Consider the following 19,441-nt stretch of genomic DNA (forward strand, 5'->3'; position numbering starts at 1 on the left):
TCACGAACAGACCTTGAAGGTCTGTCCATGGACAGACCAGATCTCCGGCGAAGGTCTACCTTCGCCGGAGTATTAGAGAGAGAGATAGAGAGGAAGAGAGAAAAAAAAAAAAAAAATTTTGAAGGTTGCCGCCCGGATTTCCCGGCCGGCAACTTTCGCCGGAGAAGATGATGAGGTGGCGAGAAGATGAAGTGGCAGAGAGAAGAGATGAGATGGAAGAGAACTTTCAAAAAAATTTAATTTGCATTCCCCTTAAAAATTTATTCCCCGGAGAATTTTAAAAAAAATCTGAATTCCCTGGAGAATTTATTCCCCGGAGAATTTTCTTTATTCCCCAAAGCCGCGGCCAAAAAAAATCAAAAAAAAGTTAAGATTTGAGAAAGAACCATTCTAGTGGTGAAAATAAAACCAGGCAGAAATCCAAAATCGATCATCCCAACTAAACACCCTAAATATGCTGTATGCATTCTTCAACGAAAATCACATGTTGATTTTCTGTTTCTCTTTTTTCCTTCAGTCCTTGACTGTTATTGTAGATTATAGACGACTCTAGACTGATTTTGCACAATGAATTTAGAATCACATATTGATATGAAGATGGATAACAAAAACAAAAATTTATGCAATAATAAAAATTTAAAACATCAAACCAAAATAGAAGTTACAAGATTTGTGATAGAATCATTGTAGTGGCAAAAATAAAACCCAGCAGAAATCCAAAATCGATCATTCCAACTAAACACCCTAAATATGCAAGTCCAAAAACACACAATCTCGAAGCAAAAACATGTGAGAAGCTCTGATTTAAATAAGACCAACCCTAATCCCAGAACAAGACGAGGAGAACCCCTCGGATCTTCAAGAAAGCCCTCAGCTCCAACCTTGGTTTCTTCAGCTGAATACATTCGATACAAAGAAAACATCATCAATAATAATAATAGTAATAAATGAATCCAGACTATCCCTAACCATTACAATTCTACTTACCAACCAAATCGATATGCTTCCACCCCTATCTTTTGAGGTTCAGGGAGCGGCCACCTGAGAAGACAACCCGTACCGATAACAATTAGAGACTGATTTTATATTTCAAACCTACTAACACATTGAATAAGTTAACCAAAAAACGAACTAAAATTTGGAACTCTGTTCGGGCAGGAAATAACTAAAGAAATAGCACAAACTACTATCTAACAACTTAAAAGATGTGGTGTGCAAGCTATGGGTACACTTGCGAGGTGTACACGAATAACTCGTAGATAAGTAAATTAACCCTGCATTTTCATTTAAAGCAGTCATGAAAACCAGATAGTGTTAGAGAACACCAGCATTTCTCAATTTGGGAACCCCAAAACCACAAACTCATTAAAGCATCAGCTGAAATAACTAACCATTCTTGATTATATCACCAAAAGAGCACAAAATATTATTTAATGACTTAAAATATGTAGCTAATAATGAGGAAGTTGTAGGGCATACTGCCGAGGTGTACAAATGTAACTCGTGGATGCATCACACGAACTCAAAAGATTTGAAATATAGAGTGCATAATATATAAACCAGTTGGTTGCTTAACAAAATTAGCAAAAAACAGTAGGAAACATGAACAATTATCAATTATTAAGACCATAACATAAACCAAAAAGGCGTATAAGAGAGTTACCTATTTATTTTGTGAGAGTTAACAACATCAACAACTAGCTTGAAAGTCGTGACACCACCATCCCTTGTTCTTACTATAACCAACTCCACGGACTCCCCAGTCTTGTCCCATATCATTGCCAAAAACTGTTATCAAATGACAAACTTACTCACGCTATAATGAAATATATTTTAGACAGAAGAGTACATCTAAAACTAAAGATTGGATTACTCTTAGCCACTCGCAAGAGCATACACACAAGGCAACCAAAAATCGACAGGTAAGGGATATGCGCCGGAAGATGCATAACATACTGAGGAAGTGACACTGCCACTGTTTCGACTTGATCAGTCGGCCGTGCCTACGATGCCCCGTAAACGATACATAAGGTAGCCCGTACCTTCACAAAGTCCAAACATCCGTAGAGGAGAACATTTCGACTACAAAGACTAAAAGCAACAAAGATTTGTTCCCTAAAACTTTTACAATTATTGCAGTTAACGGTTCCTAAAAATTGATCATTCCCTCCGATCGTTAACACGATCAAGTTATTCAACATTCCAAACAGCTGACACCAAGACAGAATCGTCCACACGATCAGGATTGAAACCTAGAAAGGCAGGAAAATGCCTTCATCAACTTCGGTAATCCAATGCTACCCCCGAGGAATAGGTAAACCACCAGATCCAGGAATGTATTTGTGTTGGAGCTCAGCGAAATGGCTTTGAAGCTCCAAACAAATCTCCATTTCCATTGTTCTGCATCCCCATCATCGTATCACGGTTTACGCATTTACCCGACAGTGTTGAGAAAGGACCTTTCCACCAAACCTTTCTTAGGCAGCAGGGTAAGATTCAATCAAAATATATAGGTAGGGCCAGACCGGATGAAATTACAAATTTTTTAAAGACAACAAATTGTCAAATTGATTTACCTCCAAATAACTCGAAACATAGTTTTCGTTACACTGGATGATAACATCATTGCAAAGTACTCCCGCACGATCCGCTGGAGAATCCGGTATAACCTGTTTGATGGATTTCGAGGGAAACAATGGAGAACGCAATTATTAGTTTCTTAATGAAGAGACAATATGCACATACACAAATACACAATATAACTTCGCCTAAATAAGGACACAATTTAGACAATACTTATCCAAGATATAAAACAAAAACGACAAATAGAGTTCGATCGGTAAGAGAATTTTTTACAATCAAACGAACAAGATTTAACTTTATATTTCATTTATGTTTCGAAAAATACCTCTTCAACAATAACACCCCTGCATATGTCAGGAAAGTTTTGAATATTTTTTTCCAAATGTGCTAGCCTCGCTGCATAAAGATTGGTCATGACGGTTCCTAGCCAAGGTCGAGAGGATCTCCTGTCATATTAAAAATCAACTCAAAATGTTTTTGTTTTTCATTTTTCAACAAACAGATTCACAAAAGGTATCTAATAAATTTCTAAAAAAAATGTTTGAATAATAGAGGTGGAACATGAGGAAAAAATATATAGTAAGAACAAAATAGAACAGAGCATGATTGACATCTAAAACAATGTGTAAAAATGATGATAATTATTATGATAAGAACATAAATATGTTGCAACATAACGTGATTGACCCTCTGTATAATAAAATATTTGAATAAAAAACTGTTGATGGGTATAACATAATAGTCAAGAGAAGTCAAAGTCTGGTCTTGGTGTACATGAGGTGTAAGGATGTGTAAGATTTATAAGAGAATATAGAGTGTGTTGTATCAAGTCTAGTGTGGCTTGTCACACTGGATAAAGATCTCATAACAGACTAACACTCTAACAAACTCCAACTGCCTTCTCTATAGAAGTTGTAAACTTTCTCTTAATGAATATAACTTTCTGTTTCGATTATGGTATCAGAGCCTAAAGCTCACAAGCCAGATCCTTCTTCTTCTTCCTCTTCTTTCTCTCTCTAGATTTCTTCTTTCTCTCTGGATTTCTATTATCTTATTCCTTCTTCAGTCATTAACTTCTACTTTCTCTCACTAAAATTTAGATTACAGAGATTCAATACTACCATTTCAAGATCAAATGGATGGAATATCCTAAAATCACTTCAGTTTCTGTGAATTCTATGGCAAATGCAATTCCTATTAAACTTCAAGGTGATAATTACATTGCTTGGAAGTCATTATTTCCAATGTTGTCAAATCGTAAATCGTTTTTCATTTTACAAAATCGTATCGTATCCGTGAATCGAAAATCGTAAGATTTATAAATACATATATATATCATAACTATAATAACATAAATATTTACTAACACAAAGAATACTAATATAAGAATCATTAGCTCATTATCCTTATTATTTACTGTATTAGTATAACATAAAGAATACTAATACTAATATAATATAATAAACATAAAACAGTAACTTATATATACCTTCTTCTTCTTCTTATTATTATTATTATTATAAGTATAGTAATATAATAATCATCAAGTTATTATTATACTACCATTAATCTAATCTAATATTAAGAAAGAAAAAGAAGAGTAAAGAGACCAAAAAACAGACTTGAGAGAGGCAAGGAGAATGGGTTATTCTAGAGAGAGAAAGAGGTCGTATGTATCGTATTATCACTGTGTAGTTCTAGAGAGAGAAAGAGACCAAAAACCATGAGATGGAGTAAAAATACCAAGAAATCTGAAATCAGATGCGAAGTTAGGGTTTTTAAAGAGAGAAGAATGAAAAATATGAAAAAAAAACACATCTGGTTTAATGGTATTTACTGATTGAAGGAAGGTGAAGTAATTTTTTCTCTTCATTTTCTTGATTTCTTTGTCCGATTTCTTCAAATCCCCTCTTATTTCTTTAGTCAGGGCTTGAATTTCGAATGTGGATTAAAAAACTCTTCAAATTTTGTTCGTTATTTGGATCGTGGGATTCACAATAAATCCCACGATTCGCGATTCAGTTAGGGATTCTGCCAAAAAATCGCACGATCCCTACATATAGGCGATTTGAAGACCGATTCAAATCGAAATCTAACCGATTCGATTTAAATCTTACGATTTGCATCGCAAATCGTCCGATTTTAACATCACTGATTATTTCTTCCTGTTCTTAAGAAATATAGGGTTCTTGATCTAATCGAAGGAACAAGACCTTGTCCTTCTAAATTCAATGATGATGATGATCAATCACCTGAAAATATCAATCAGTCGTATATTGACTGGATTGAAGAAGATCGATTCCACACTTTCTGATTCTGTTATACCTTATGTTGTTGGTATAACCTCTGCTCGAGATTTATGGCTTAATCTTGAAGAGAATTTTTCTGCTTCGTCTACTGCTCATGTTCTTCAATTGCAAAACAAGCTAAGAGAAATCACTAAAGGAAATCTCACTGTACCAGAATATCTAGGTTAAATTAAACAGATCACAGATAGCCTAGCAGCAGCAGGATCACCTTCTTCAAAGAATGAAATCATAATAACTATGCTTCGTGGTCTTCCATCTGCGTATGATGCCTTCTAAGCAGCCATAGAGTTAGACATCCTCCAGTAACAATCAATGAACTTCATAATCTATTAGTAAGTGAAGAAATCACTGTTTCAGACAAGATCAAGCAATCATCTGCTTCATGCAATCAAGCATTTCTTGCTTCTGCTCCTAATCGAAATACTTCAAATAGAGGTACTTATGATAACAAGAAATATCAAGGAAGAGGTGGTGGTCGTTCTCATCACCAGTCATATCCAAATCAACATCAACATAGACCTAATCAGTCGAATTCTACTGTCTATGCATCCAGAAATCATCACAACTCAGATAATTCAATGAACTCCTTTTCTGATAAACCACCACCAAGGTGCCAAATATGCAACAAACTTGGTCATGTTGCCTATGAATGCTATCATAGGATGAACTTTGCTATTCAAGGAAGAAATCCACCTAGAAACTTATCAGCTATGTTAGCCTCAGCTAATATTAATGGATTTAATCTATGGTATGCAGATACTGGAGCATCTAATCACATCACCTGATCTTTCCAATATAGCTTCTACTTCTTCTTATCATGGCCATGAAACTGTCAATACTGCTAGTTGCTAAGGTATGTGCATCTCTCATGTTGGTAATTCTTCTTTTCAAGTTAACCAACATAACTTTGCTTTGAATAATATACTTCATGTACCTCAGGCTTCTCATAACCTTCTTTCAATTCATAAGTTTACAAAAGATAATCAAGTTTCTGTCACATTTGATCCTTACCAATTTCTTGTGAAGGATCTTCAATCTCAGAAGAATCTTTTCCAAGGACCAGTTGAGGATGGCCTATACCCTATACCTATCCACATTTCAAAATCTTCTACTGTTCAAGCTCTTCAAACCACTGCTGCTTCTTCCACTTTATGGCACAAGAGGCTTGGCCATCCATCTTTCCAGTCAATTCAGAGAATAAAACACAACTTGTCATTTACTGATTCTTGTAATAAGCCTATGTTTTGTGAAGAATGTCAATTAGGCAGAAGTACCAAACTTCCTTTCTCAATTTCTACTACTTCTTCTTCTAGGCCTTTTGAATTACTTCACATGGATGTATGGGGACCAACTAATGAGTCTTCTTCTTCTGGTTTTAAATACTATGTCAATATTGTTGATGAATGGACTAAGTACTGCTGGGTGTTTCCTTTATCATCTAAGTCTGATTTCAGGCATGTCTTTCTTCAATTCAAAATAGAATTGAGAATCATTTAAAGTGCAAAATAGACACTATAAGAACTGATAATGGTGGGGAGTTTCTTCATAAAGAACTTCAATACCTGCTGGCTTCTCATGGCATACTTCATCAAACTTCATGCCCACATACACCAGAACAAAATGGTGTTGCAGAATCTAAGCACAGACATCTCATTGATATTACAAGAACTCTTCTTGTTCAAGCTTCTCTTCCATCTCCCTTTTGGTGTGAAGCTCTTCTCACAGCCAACTACCTGATAAATAGACTTCCAACTAGGTCAATTTCTTTTCTAAGTCTTCTTGAAAAGCTCTATGGTGTAGTTCCTGATTATTCTACTCTTAGAGCTTTTGGATGTGCTTGCTATCCTTGGTTAAAACCATATACCTCTCATAAGTTAGAACCCAGGAGTGTTCAATGTATCTTCTTAGGTTATTGTCCAACTCAGAAAGGATACAAGTGTCTTGATCCTACAACTAATAGGATTTACACTTCTAGGCATGTAGTCTTCAATGAGTCTTTGTTTCCAATGTCTACTCTTCCTAAATCTGTACCCTCTTCATCTCCACAGTCTACTAGCATGCCTTCTTTACCTCCAGTACCCATTTCTCAAAATTCCACATCAAACACAGTACAAACTCCTGTACCCATACCTCCTGTCACTTCAAACACAGTACCAAATCCTGCACCTATACCCACTTTCACATCAAACACAGTACCAGATCCTACACCTATTCCTTCTTCTACATCAAATATTGTACCAAATCCTATACCTATACCTACTTCCACATCAAACACAGTACCAACTCCTATTTCTATACCTACTTCTACATCCCACATTGTTCCTACTCCAACACCCAACACTCATCAAATGGTCACCAGGTCTAAAGCAGGTGTTTTTAAACCCAAAGTTTTTCAGGCCACAAAACATCCCATTCCTCAAGCACTAATGTCTACCTCCATCCCTGATACACCTTCATGCTTTACTCAAGCCAATAAGGTTCCTCACTGGAAAGATGCAATGCAAGCTGAATATGATGCTCTTCAAAAGTCTGGTACATGGACCTTGGTTCCCCCTAATCCTTCTCAAAACTTGGTTGGTTGTAAGTGGGTATTTAAGATTAAACAAAAGGCAGATGGTTCTATAGAAAGATACAAGGGAAGATTAGTTGCCAAAGGTTTTCATCAAAAGGAAGGTGTTGATTTCTCTGAATCTTTCAGTCATGTTGCTAAACCAACAACAATTAGAGTTGTTCTGTCACTTGCAGTCCAACATGATTGGCCCATTAGACAATTGGATGTGAGTAATGCTTTTCTCCATGGTCAACTCAAAGAAGAGGTATATATGGTGCAACCCTCTGGTTTTCAAGACTCCCTTCATCCTGATTATGTTTGTAGACTTCACAAATCTCTCTATGGTTTTAAACAAGCCCCAAGAGCTTGGTATGAGGCCTTAATGGATGCTCTCTTGGGATTGGGTTTCACCACATCAATGTCAGATTCATATTTATTTGTTAGCTATTCTCAAGGTGTTCTAACCATTGTGTTAATCTATGTGGATGATATCCTTGTAACTGGTTCCTCTCCTGATGCTTGCAAATTGTTAATTGACAAGCTAAGCTCTTCATTTTCTATGAAGGATCTTGGAGATTTACACTACTTTTTGGGTCTAGAGGTTAAGAGAGACAACTCTTGTCTTAGTCTTACTCAAACAAAATATACTCTGGATTTGCTAAAGAAGAGTGATATGATAGGAGCTAAACCTTGCTCTTCTCCAGCTACAGTTGGCTCCAGACTTGCTCCTAATGATAGCCCACTATTTTCTGATCCTACATCTTATAGATATTTGGTTGGGGCTCTTCAGCACTTGACTTGGACTAGACCTGATATATGCTTTGCTGTAAGCCAAGTATGCCAACATATGCACTCACCCACTGAGTTCCACTTAGCAGCAGTCAAGAAAATTCTTAGGTACCTCAAGGGTACTCTTTATCAGGGTCTTAAATTCACAAAAGGACCAAGCTCTCTAATTGGATACTCAGATGCTGAATGGGCTGGAGATCTCTCTACTAGCAAATCCACTGGTGGTTTTATACTATTTCTTGGTTCTAATCCTGTCTCTTGGTCAGCCAAGAAACAATCTAGTGTAGCCAGGTCTTCCACAGAAGCAGAGTATAGAAGCTTGGCTCAATGTGCAACTGAATCAGTCTGGCTTAAAGTGATGTATATCAAGTCTGCTGCTCAACCTGCTGACATTTTCACCAAGGCTCTCTCCTCTCCCAGATTTCTTGATATGAAGTCCAAGCTGAAAGTGCTTCCTAGCCCATTTCATCTTGAGGGGGAGTAATAGTCAAGAGAAGTCAAAGTCTGGTCTTGGTGTACATGAGGTGTAAGGATGTGTAAGATTTATAAGATAATATAGAGTGTGTTGTATCAAGTCTAGTGTGGCTTGTCACACTGGATAAAGATCTCATAACAGACAAACAAACTCTAACAAACTCCAACTGCTTCCTCTATATAAGTTGTAAACTTTCTCTTAATGAATATAACTTTCTGTTTCGATTATAACATCTGTTTCAATGATTACAATGGTAATCACATAATTATCACATACCACAGTAAAAATTTCTTAAACATAGCTTAAAGACCCGATAAAAAAAAGCTAAGAAAGACAAAGTATAAAAATAGGGTTGAGGTGTATACTTTGAAACGAACCTCTAGGCAAAATGTTGGATTTTTACAGAGACATGAGAATTCTGAATGCAAGGATAAATTAGACCTTAGAAAATGATATAATTTAAAACATACCCATATTTGTTTAGTTGCTCTATGCATTTGGAAGCTATATTGATCGGTAGGAAAGGTGTATATTCTTTGTTAATGAAATTTACTCCAATAACTTCTCCGTAAAGATTGACAACGGGTCCCCCGATACCACACTATTAGTACAAAAGGTTAACTCAGTGACTACAACAATAATTTATAACTTACTAAAAATGAAATAAAAAATGTTTTTAACATACATACTTTGGAAATCACGTAATTTGCTCTAAAAACTTCATCTGAGTCTAAACTGCACACATCAAGACTATACAATAACAAGATAAATTAATGAAGTCAGTGACACCAAATGAAATGAGGTTCCAAACATATACAATAAGGAAAAAAAAGTAGACTGTTTACCTAAATACACCGGCAGCAGCCATGAGATCATAGCCTTTAAAATGACGGCCAACAGCTACCAACATTTCCCCAGGATAAAGGTTAAAAGTATTTGAATGAGATCGAAGCTCCATTGACAGTCTACTAGCACTTTCGTGTTTTGGGTGGTTTGGGTCGATGCTCATTGAATCATTTATATGCCGAAGAGTGGCAACAGGCAATTCATTAGGCGATTGGATCTTTACAACAGCAACATTGTAATATATGTCATAAGAATAGATTTTGCCCTTAAATAGTTGCCTATTTGATAGATATACATCAATCTGTAATTACAATCTATTTTAGTCAATAAATAACTATAAAAATGTATTGATTTATGCTAAAGAAATTGATAATATGAAAAAACATTACCTTGACATCATTTAATATGACACCTGAATTTATAAACGAACGAATAAGACTGCAAGAAGTTAAGATGGTGCTGACATATTTACCATCGACACCATCACAACCTATAATAGTTCCAGAACACTGGAGGCATGTTTCCCCCCCTGAAGAAAGAATGAAATTATATCACATATTGTCGTAGGGACGAAGGGCAAGTGTGTTGTTGGTTTATGTAACGTGGTCAAGGTATAATACAATGTACAGCAAGATTAAACAACGACTAAAAGTGAATCAGATACGGATATACGATAAAAGAACAATAATCGATAGAGAACTTGCAGTACAACTCGGACTCGGACTCGGCTCGGCCAAGCGCCGAGTCCGAGTCAAGGGCCGAGTCACTCGGCCGAGTCAGCCGAGTCACTCTGAATATTATGAAGTTGTTAGTAGTGTATGTATATAAAATAATAACATGATAATACTTGATAAAATCAAGTACAAACTTCAAAATTAAATTACTAGTAGAGTTAGGAACAAGTAGAACTAAATAATCACTCTAGTAAACTCATACTCTAATAGTAATAACTAATAACTAGAATAAAAAAAAACTAGTAGACTTACTATAAAAATAAATAGAAATACAATCTCTACCGAGTCAGCCGAGTCACTCGGGCTAACCCTAGACTCGGCTGACTCGGTGGGACTCGGCTCGGTGTACTGCCGAGTCCCGAGTCACTCCCGAGTCACTCGGCTGACTCGGCCGAGTCGTACTGCATAAGAGAAGAAAGTTAAGCAACCAAGGGTATAACGGAAAAGGTATTTGCAGTTTCTAAGCTTTGTCATTTCCTTGGGATATGGAAACAAACAGATTAATAATTGATCAACTAAAAGGTCAAAACAAAATCACAAAAAAATCAAATTTGAAGTACAAAATCGAGTCTGTCCTAGAGTAAGGTCGCTACAGTACGTAGTACGCTACCATGTTAAGTATGTGGTACAACCAAAGTATACTTCCCAGTACACTATCTTCTAGTAATGTTACACTCTCTCTGATGAATATTAGAGGTGAGCTATCTAAGTTTGGTGGTGATCATAAATTTCCATTGGAATATTGAGTTTACATGGCAACTGAATATGAAATACACAAACTGTGTTGGGTCGGATTTCAAATTCAACACATGGCGTGGAACTTGCTAATTGGAATATTGTGTGCAAACGAGGGGTCATGGCATGTATACAGTTTCATGCCTGTTAAGTCTAGTCTGGAAAGTATATAGTAAATTCAGCTAATCAAATTCCTTGGGAGTTTAAAAAAAGGATCAGATTCATTACCTCCATCTTTCCACTCTTGTTTCTCTTTCTTTATTATATCGCGCATTCCAAAATATTCACCTTTTGATGTATCGAGCTCTCCTTTCCCCCTATCTCCTAAAACAGAAAATACTTGTGGTTAACAAGATGTAACCAAAACTTAGATGGGATGGAAATAATAATGCATTAAGAAATTACCTATTACAAGACTAACAACGGAAGGAGAAATTTTTAACGCAGCTCTTTTTGCGTCAATAGTTAAATCCATGTTGTCGTATAGATGGCATTTGAAGCTCTCACCAGAATTAAACACAACAGTGCTAAGTAGACTCAGATCTGTTCATATCATTATTTAAATCATAAAATGAATATTACCAAATAGCACACATGTTTGTATTTAAGAAAATAAAAAGGAAAGGAAACAACTTAAACAAGAAAGAATTTTACTTGTATGAATATGTTCTTTCAATCGACGTGTCCATGGGCCAAAGTTTCGTCGTTTAGAGCGCCCATTGAACTCCATGACTTTGTTTGTCACTGTAAAAAAACAGATACAATGTAAAACATAAAATCGAACTTCTAAACAATGTGTTGAAATAAAATATAAAATAAGGACATACAGTGTAAAACATAAAATAGAACTTCTAAACAACGTGTTCAAATAAAATATAAAATAAGGACGAGTTATACTTCAAACCCTAAAATCCTAAAACTTAAGCTAAGAAGATTGTTAGTGAAGATAAACAAAGAGGGGATTCCACTAACCTAGAAGAAGAAACAAGTATTTATATTTTATGAGTCAGACCATCCAGATTTCAGAAACTTTTACAAATTTACAAATCAAAGTTGTTAGAATGGAATCCAAGTATCCAGTGCTCACCAGAAATCTGGGTATCCCCAACGTAGATCTATTCCTTGACTGAAAGTGAAGATTTAAGATAAAAACCCTAGTTGCTCGGAAGGTCGGCTCCTTGCTGTCGTGGGACTTGAAACCCTTTCCTTGAGTGACAAAGAAGAGATTAAAGACAAACCCTGGAAGAACTACTCACATGCTTTGCTAGGCTCCTCCTTTGCTCATATCGATTCGAGAAAGTGAAGATTTGAGAAGAAGTTCAAGCTTAACGATAGTGAAGATTTGAGTATCCCCAACGTAGATCTATTCCTTGAGTGAAAGTGAAGATTTAAGATAAAAACCCTAGTTGCTCGGGAGGTTGGCTCCTTGCTGTCATGGGACTTGAAACCAAGGAATGAAATTTCGGTTTCGGTGGAAATTTCGGTCGGTCCAAAAGTGGAAACGTTTCGTAGAAATGTTTCGGTCAGTGTGGAAATCTTACAAATCTACAGAAATGACAGAAATATGATGCAATTATGTATAACAAGATTATTAAACCATAATGAAGCATAAAAATGATGTTTACATTATCTATTAGTTTAGGGAGTATTAACAATTACACAGTTACTTCCGGGGGTAAATTGAATAATTTTTTGGCTATAACACCCAAAAGATAACATTCTTACAAATAATAATTAACAAACTATGTTAGTTTGAGAAGGTATCGTCAATTACGCAGTTATATTAGAGGTGTTACTAAGATAAAATCAATTTAGGCAGTTAAGTCAAGTCGTAAATCATTCAAATAGATTTAAAAACCATGGAAAACATAACATAAAAATCAAAAAAGATCTAAGAGAAATGAAGATGAAAAAGACGAAGAAATGGATATTTTTCTAGTATTAGTTTCTCTGATTTTTTTGCTAGACTTCTACTATGTCGGTCGAAATTTCCATCATGTCGGTGGAAATTTAGATATTTCCCACAACTTCGGTGGAAATGTCGATCATGTCGGTGGAAACTATGCAGGAAATAGTTGCAAGTGTTATTTCGTGCCCCTAATCTCATTTTAGGAAACGTTTCGTGAAATTTCGGTGAAATTTCGGGAAGTTTCATTCCTTGCTTGAAACCCTTTCCTTGAGTGACAAAGAAGAGATTAAAGACAAACCCTGGAAGAACTACTCACATGCTTTGCTAGGCTCCTCCTTTGCTCATATCGATTCGAGAAAGTGAAGATTTGAGAAGAAGTTCAAGCTTAGAGGTCGTTTGGCAACAAAAAGTAAAAGTACTTTAACTTGTAGTAGAAGTTCTTTTACTTTAAAAAAGTCAAAAATGATTTAAAGTTAGTTTGGCAAAACACTTACTTATAAGTTAATAAATCAAAAAGTTAGTTTGGCAAAACACTTGCTTATAAGTGAAAAGGTTTAGTTTTTTTCACAACGTACTTTATTCTTTTTATTATTGTTTACCATCCGTAAAAAAAAATCATCTAACAAATCTTCATCACCAGCACTAATACTACATCAACAAATACCAAAGTACTACCATAAGAATGAGGGGGAGGAGAACAATTTGATGGTAATGTTACACCAGCAATCCCTCTTTCTCCCTCTTTTCAATACACAATACAACTATCCTTTTTCCTATACACAATACTACACCCTCATACTACTGCTGCTACTACTAGTACCCCCTTTCTACCCTCATACTACTACTGTTACCACTGTTGTTACTAGTACCAGTATTGTTGCTAGTACTCCTACCCTCTACTACTCCCGCTGCCACACCTAGTACTCGCTACTACACCTACTACTAGCTGCTATTACTAATACTACTCGTTACTACTATTACTCGCTGCTAGTACTACTAATACTACTCGCTGCTACTTGCAGTTGCTGCTACTACTACTACTACTCCCTACCACACCTACTACTACTCGCTACCCGCTACTACTCTATTTCGATGTTGTTGCTGCTACTTTCATTACTACTACTGCTACTACTACTACTACTACTCGCTACTACATCTACTACTAATAATACTACTCGCTGCTACTACTACTAATAGTTGCTACTTGCCACTGCTGCTACTTTCATTGTTGTTGTTGCTACACCTACTACTAATACTACTACTCGCTATTGCTCTCTTTCGCTGCTGCTGTTGCTACTTTCATTACTACTACTACCATGTTTTCTATACACACTATTATTAGCATCACCTGAACCCAACATCATAAATATAATTAGCAACTATAGACTTAAGATGCCACAAGTTATCTAAACTATGATGATCAAGTAAAACTTAAACAACAAAACAGATGAAAAGAATTCAGAAGCCAATGTTTCTAACCAGTAAATAGATAAGAGGAGATGATTCAATTATTAATGAAGAAGATAAGAGGAAATTGATAACTTTCCAAATTGATATAGACAGAGAGAGAGAAAATGAGAGATAGAGAGAGACTTACCTACAATTGTTTGAAAATCTAGAGATGATTCAATTGTTAATGACGAAGATGAGAGGAAATTGACCTGGATTGCTGAAGAAAATCAAACCTAGGTTTGAAGATGAGAGGAAATAGACCTGGATTCCTTTTGAGAAAGAAAAGAAGAAGAAACCCTAAGTTTTAGTTCTTTCCTCCAAAATAAATTTTCCCAGGCCCGTACGCGCCCAATTTTGGCCCTTCCCTCTTTAGTAACATACAGTTAAAGATAACGGAAAAAGGGGGTCATACGGGAATATTGGGTAAAGTAGGGGGTCAGGCAGGAAGTTGGTCACAAAGTTGGGGGCCATTTTGGAAATAACCCAAAAAAAAATTGGCTTCAGGTATCTCTCCTTAGGCTATTGGATGTATAAATAATGTAATAAATTTTTCGGCTTTAGGCCCCTTTCATGTTGTTAGGTTTTAGATCTCTTTCATTACTGGTTGAATTTATGCGGTTACCGTATTCATCACATCTCAATGATGTATCAATGTCTTGTAACGACTAATGTAGATCGTAGTCGATTTTTCAAAAGAAAAAAGTTGTGGATATAATGAGATAAGGGTGGGGAAAAAGCCTCCAATCCGGGTACTCACACGAACTGCCCAAGCCCCATATATGTCCACAAAAGTGTTTGAAACAGACACTACCCGTCCGGACCACCAACATTAGTCGGACGGACGTGGACAACAAGCTCTACCCGCCCTTTCGTCCGAGTCCGACCGATAAAACCCGACCGAAACCCGACCAGTCGATATATTATTAATTTTGGAATTCTGTTTTATATATAAACTAGGTTTCCTCCCTGTCATACGGACGGAGAAGATCCCTCTTGGCTAACGCCTTTGAGAAAGAGAAAAATAAATTTAAATTACATTAACTTCCCTTAATTTGTAAATCATATTCCAAAATCAATAGAGGAGAGATAACCGTGTGTTTAAATAGGAGAGAGGGAAAACTGTATTTATGGAAAAAATATCACTAGCAGAAAAGATTTGATAAGAAAAAATTGCGAGATTTAATTTCAATTTTAAGCGAAATAGTTAGGAGAAAAATTAGGAAGATATGGGAAAGTGGGTTAGTTACTTAGATCTCTCCCACGATTTTCTACTGTAAAGTTGGTAGTTTCTAAGATGTAATTAGTGGGAGAAAAAAATAGGGAGAGAAGTATGTGGGTAGTTATTCTAACCAATTTTGACTGATTTACATAAATACCCTTCTTTTTTTAGTGTGTTTACATAACAATATTTTATATTATCCGTCGGATGTGTTCCCAACCAAATCTCTAAAATAAAATGGACGGTCAGACTTATCCCCTGGATAACCGACTGATCTGTTTTAATATAATAGATAGTAATGTTTTAACTAATAAGGTTAGCATTTAGGTTGCTTTCTAGAAAGAACCTATGTGCGTTATTAAACTAATACTTTATTTTTTGATGGACAATTAAACTAATACTTACATTTCTCTTATTAATAAAGTTTTAGAATACTTTTATCTCAAAGAGTTTACAATGTGGAACTAAGATATTACAACAAAATTAAGTTTTGTTCTCTACATTTTTGTCCCAAATCACTAATGGTAAAGGAAAAAATGATAGGAGTTACTTATAAGAGTCGTGAGATAGAAATCTCTTTGTTGGGCTTCAAAGTAGCCTCTGCCCCAAGTAAAATTTATGTGTAACTTTATGGGCACTAAAGAAGAAAAAGAATTGGTTAAGTTCGGGCCCGAATAACCCGATACCCGAATTATCCGACAGTTTAAGGGGACAAGGATGGGCAATGGACAACTCAATTTTGTCAATTGTGCGCATGTTTTGTTCGACAGTCCGAGTGAACAAATTAAAATGTGTTAGTTCGAGTTTTGCATTTATCAATTGTTCAAGATTTTTCTTTTTTGTTATGATTATATTGGTCATTATTATGTTAAAAGAAGGATAAAAATGTCTTTTTTGGCATTTATAAAGTAAGTGCAGAAAATAAGCTCCACGTTATAGTTTACTTTTTTGCACTTATTTGACCATCACTTAAAAGTGATTTTCACTTATTAAGTGAAAAATAAACAACCTAAAATTGCCTGATTGTACTTGATCGACTAAGAGGAAGCAATCTTGTATCCAGTCGATGCCTCGATGGGTTCAAAATTTACGCCTTGGTCGCTTAAGGCGCAATTTTAACAACATACTTATTCCAAGTAAATTACGTATGAATAAAGGTAAGCAAAAGGAAAATTTAGTCTTCCTCTACTCGACCCGAGACTAGCGACTAAGGGAAGCAATCTTAACCAGTCAACTAGGAGAAGCAATTTAATACAGATCTAGTCCTAAATACTAATCTAAATAAAAATCACAATGACCAAGTCCATTGTTAAAGACAAACCACTTGGTCTTCATGTATATAAGGACCGCGCAGTTTTGTAAAAATGTCAGATATTTGGTTTTTAACTTGTATTTTATTAAGTTCAATGTCTACGTATAAGACATTTTTTTCCGTACAAAAGAAATAGGATTTCAATGTCTACTTTGTGCAAAAAAATAACATTTTAGCAAAATTATTTCATTTTCATTATCACAATAAACATTTATTCAATTATCAATGATATACTCATATACCTCATTTATTCAAGTAGTCTTGTTATCTTGTAAGCCAAAAAAACTCTTAAGGGGTCATAGTAGTTTTCACATACCCAACAACTTAAAAAAACAACAATAGTTTGTTTCTTCACTGCATCATGTGACTGTATTTGAACCTGTGCTAAAATAATAATTTGTTTTAGATCGTATGTCATTTTCATTACTGACTCAAAGATAACTAGATAAGGTGCTTATAAAACAGAGAGCTTGTAATTACCTATATAAGACACCTTCAACGTGACAAGAATATCAACTTTTCTCGGACAAAAATGAGGTAAGGTTTTAACATTACCTAAACTCACTTCTAGTATTCAGACGCACCATAGGCACAAGTATACATATAAGAAGTAAAAGTAGACAATAGCTATAATACCAAATGAAGAAAAATAGGTATAGATAATAATACGATGTGATTGAAGTTGAAGAAGCAAAAAAGTTCAGAATCTTTTACACATCAAAGTTGTTAGAATAAAAATCCAAGAATGGAGTACTCACCAGAAATAGGAGTATCCCTAACCTTGAGAGAGAAAGTGGGGATTTAAGATAAAACCCTAATTGCTCGGGAGTTTGCCTCCTTGCTGTTGTGGGACTTGAAACCCTCATCAGAAATCCTTGAGGGACAAAGAAGAGATATAAGATAAACCCTAGAAGAACTATTGACTTGCTTCGCTCGGCTTCTCCTTTGCTCTTACCGATTTGAGAAAGTGAATAAGGCCCGTTTTGATCTATTAGGGCAGAAAGAAACCTCGGTTCTGTTTTTTTTTTTTTTTTTTTATATATAAAAAACCCAAAAATAAGGGTCCGTTTGATTCACGTGAAAATATTTAGTGGGGGAATGCGTCAATTTCTAATGGGAAATAAAAACAACTTTACTATGAAGCAATAGTGAAAGTAATCGAAAATTACAAACTGTTACTGCGCATGCAATCAATGAAGCAATTAACTGATTTACTATGAACATTCTTACAAATTAATTTGATTTTATTTGAAAGTGAAATTTGAATGTTTGTGTGAATATCAGTTCAAGTTCATTGACTCCGGCTCTTAGATACTTACATACTCAGAGAATGAAGAATTGTAATACCTAAAAAAAAACTTTTGGGTAGTTTCGTAATGGGATAAGAATATATGTTTGGTTGGCAATTGACACGTGATGCAGGATCAAGCATTTTACTTTACCTAAACCTAGAAAACCTAATTTTATGCTCTCTTTCTCTCCCTTTGATGCTACCTCCTAAGTCCCAACCATATACAATGGTCAAAATCAGAGAATGAAGAATTGTGATTATAGATTTCAAATTAAACCCATAGAAAGGAGAAAAAAAAAAAAGCAAAAGAACAAGATCATGTAATGAATGAATCGTGAATGTTGCAAAATGCAAAAGATTGGAAATGGGGGAAAAGATTATCAATTCATCATATCATGATGAAAACATACCTTGAATGAGATGGGTGGGGACTGATTTAGGGGAAAAGATTATCAACATTAAAGATTATCATCATCATTGATTTCCTGCAAACCCTTTCGATCGGATCAAAGCCGCACTCTCCCTCTCTCGGTTAGGTTTCACGAGCAAAACCCTTTCTCTTTCTAGTTCTTCTCAGACAAGATAAGTGAGAAAAAAAAATCCCTGGCTGTTTTACTAAAATGTCCCTTCCTGTTTACAAAAATAACCGAACTACCCCTGGTTGCAGCCAGGGGTAGTCTCTATGTGCATCCGCCCTTGTGTATATATATACATATACGACCTAATTTTACATTTAGAAAACAGAGAAAAGAAATGGACAATAAGTAAAACAGTAGTTATACTGTAAAAATAGAGAATAAAATCCAAGTATGGAGTACTCACCAGAAATCTGACTAACGTTGATGTAATCTTTGAGAGAGAAAGTGAGGATTTAAGATAAAACCCTAATTGCTCGGCAGGTCGCCTCCTTGCTGTTGTGGGACTTCAAACCCTAACCAGAAATCCTTGAGGGACAGAGAAGAGATTAAAGATAAACCCTAGAAGAACTATTCACTCGCTTTGCTCGGCTCCTCCTTTGCTCTTATCGATTTGTGGTCTTACCGATTTGAGAAGAAGAAGACATTGTGAAAATAAACAAAGAGATAGTAAGTTTAAGCTTAACAATGGTGGATATAGAGAGATGTCTTCACTAGAATAAATAAGGGTCGTTCTCCCCTATTTTGATGAATTAGGGCAGAAAGAAACCTGGGTTCTGGGTCTAACAATTTAGCTGATGGGTTCGGGAAATTTACGTGT

General features: G+C 35.5%; 1 protein-coding gene across 14 annotated transcripts; it reads right to left on the reverse strand.

Annotated features, from left to right (window-relative positions):
- Positions 1-617: 617 nt before the first annotated feature.
- On the reverse strand, positions 618-19,237 carry LOC147549376 (putative protease Do-like 14). Of its 14 annotated transcripts, none has more exons than XR_015238646.1 (15): positions 14,529-14,682; positions 13,192-13,376; positions 12,110-12,223; positions 11,677-11,766; positions 11,428-11,565; positions 11,251-11,346; positions 9,943-10,082; positions 9,553-9,854; positions 9,397-9,457; positions 9,178-9,308; positions 2,909-3,029; positions 2,577-2,669; positions 1,664-2,472; positions 988-1,041; positions 618-895 (listed from the first exon to the last, which is right to left on the reverse strand). XR_015238646.1 is itself a non-coding variant. In XM_086671877.1 (15 exons), exons 4-15 carry the CDS (start codon positions 11,750-11,752, stop codon positions 892-894), a joined length of 1,341 nt encoding a protein of 446 aa, XP_086528003.1. In that variant the 5' UTR covers positions 11,753-11,766; positions 12,110-12,451; positions 13,248-13,376; positions 17,673-17,931; the 3' UTR covers positions 618-891. The 14 variants fall into 14 exon arrangements, 9 of the variants coding, with proteins under 9 accessions (XP_086528003.1, XP_086528004.1, XP_086528001.1 ...); XM_086671877.1 differs by lacking the exon at positions 14,529-14,682 and adding an exon at positions 17,673-17,931 and having other exon boundaries at positions 1,664-1,788; positions 12,110-12,451; positions 13,248-13,376; XM_086671878.1 differs by having other exon boundaries at positions 1,664-1,788; positions 12,110-12,261; positions 13,230-13,376; positions 14,529-14,756.
- Between the last annotated feature and the right edge of the window lie 204 nt (positions 19,238-19,441).

The sequence above is a fragment of the Eschscholzia californica genome, unplaced genomic scaffold, assembly GCF_041429995.1.
Source record: "Eschscholzia californica isolate CP2 unplaced genomic scaffold, dmEscCali1.0.p SCAF_3, whole genome shotgun sequence".
Lineage (NCBI taxonomy): Eukaryota > Viridiplantae > Streptophyta > Magnoliopsida > Ranunculales > Papaveraceae > Eschscholzia > Eschscholzia californica.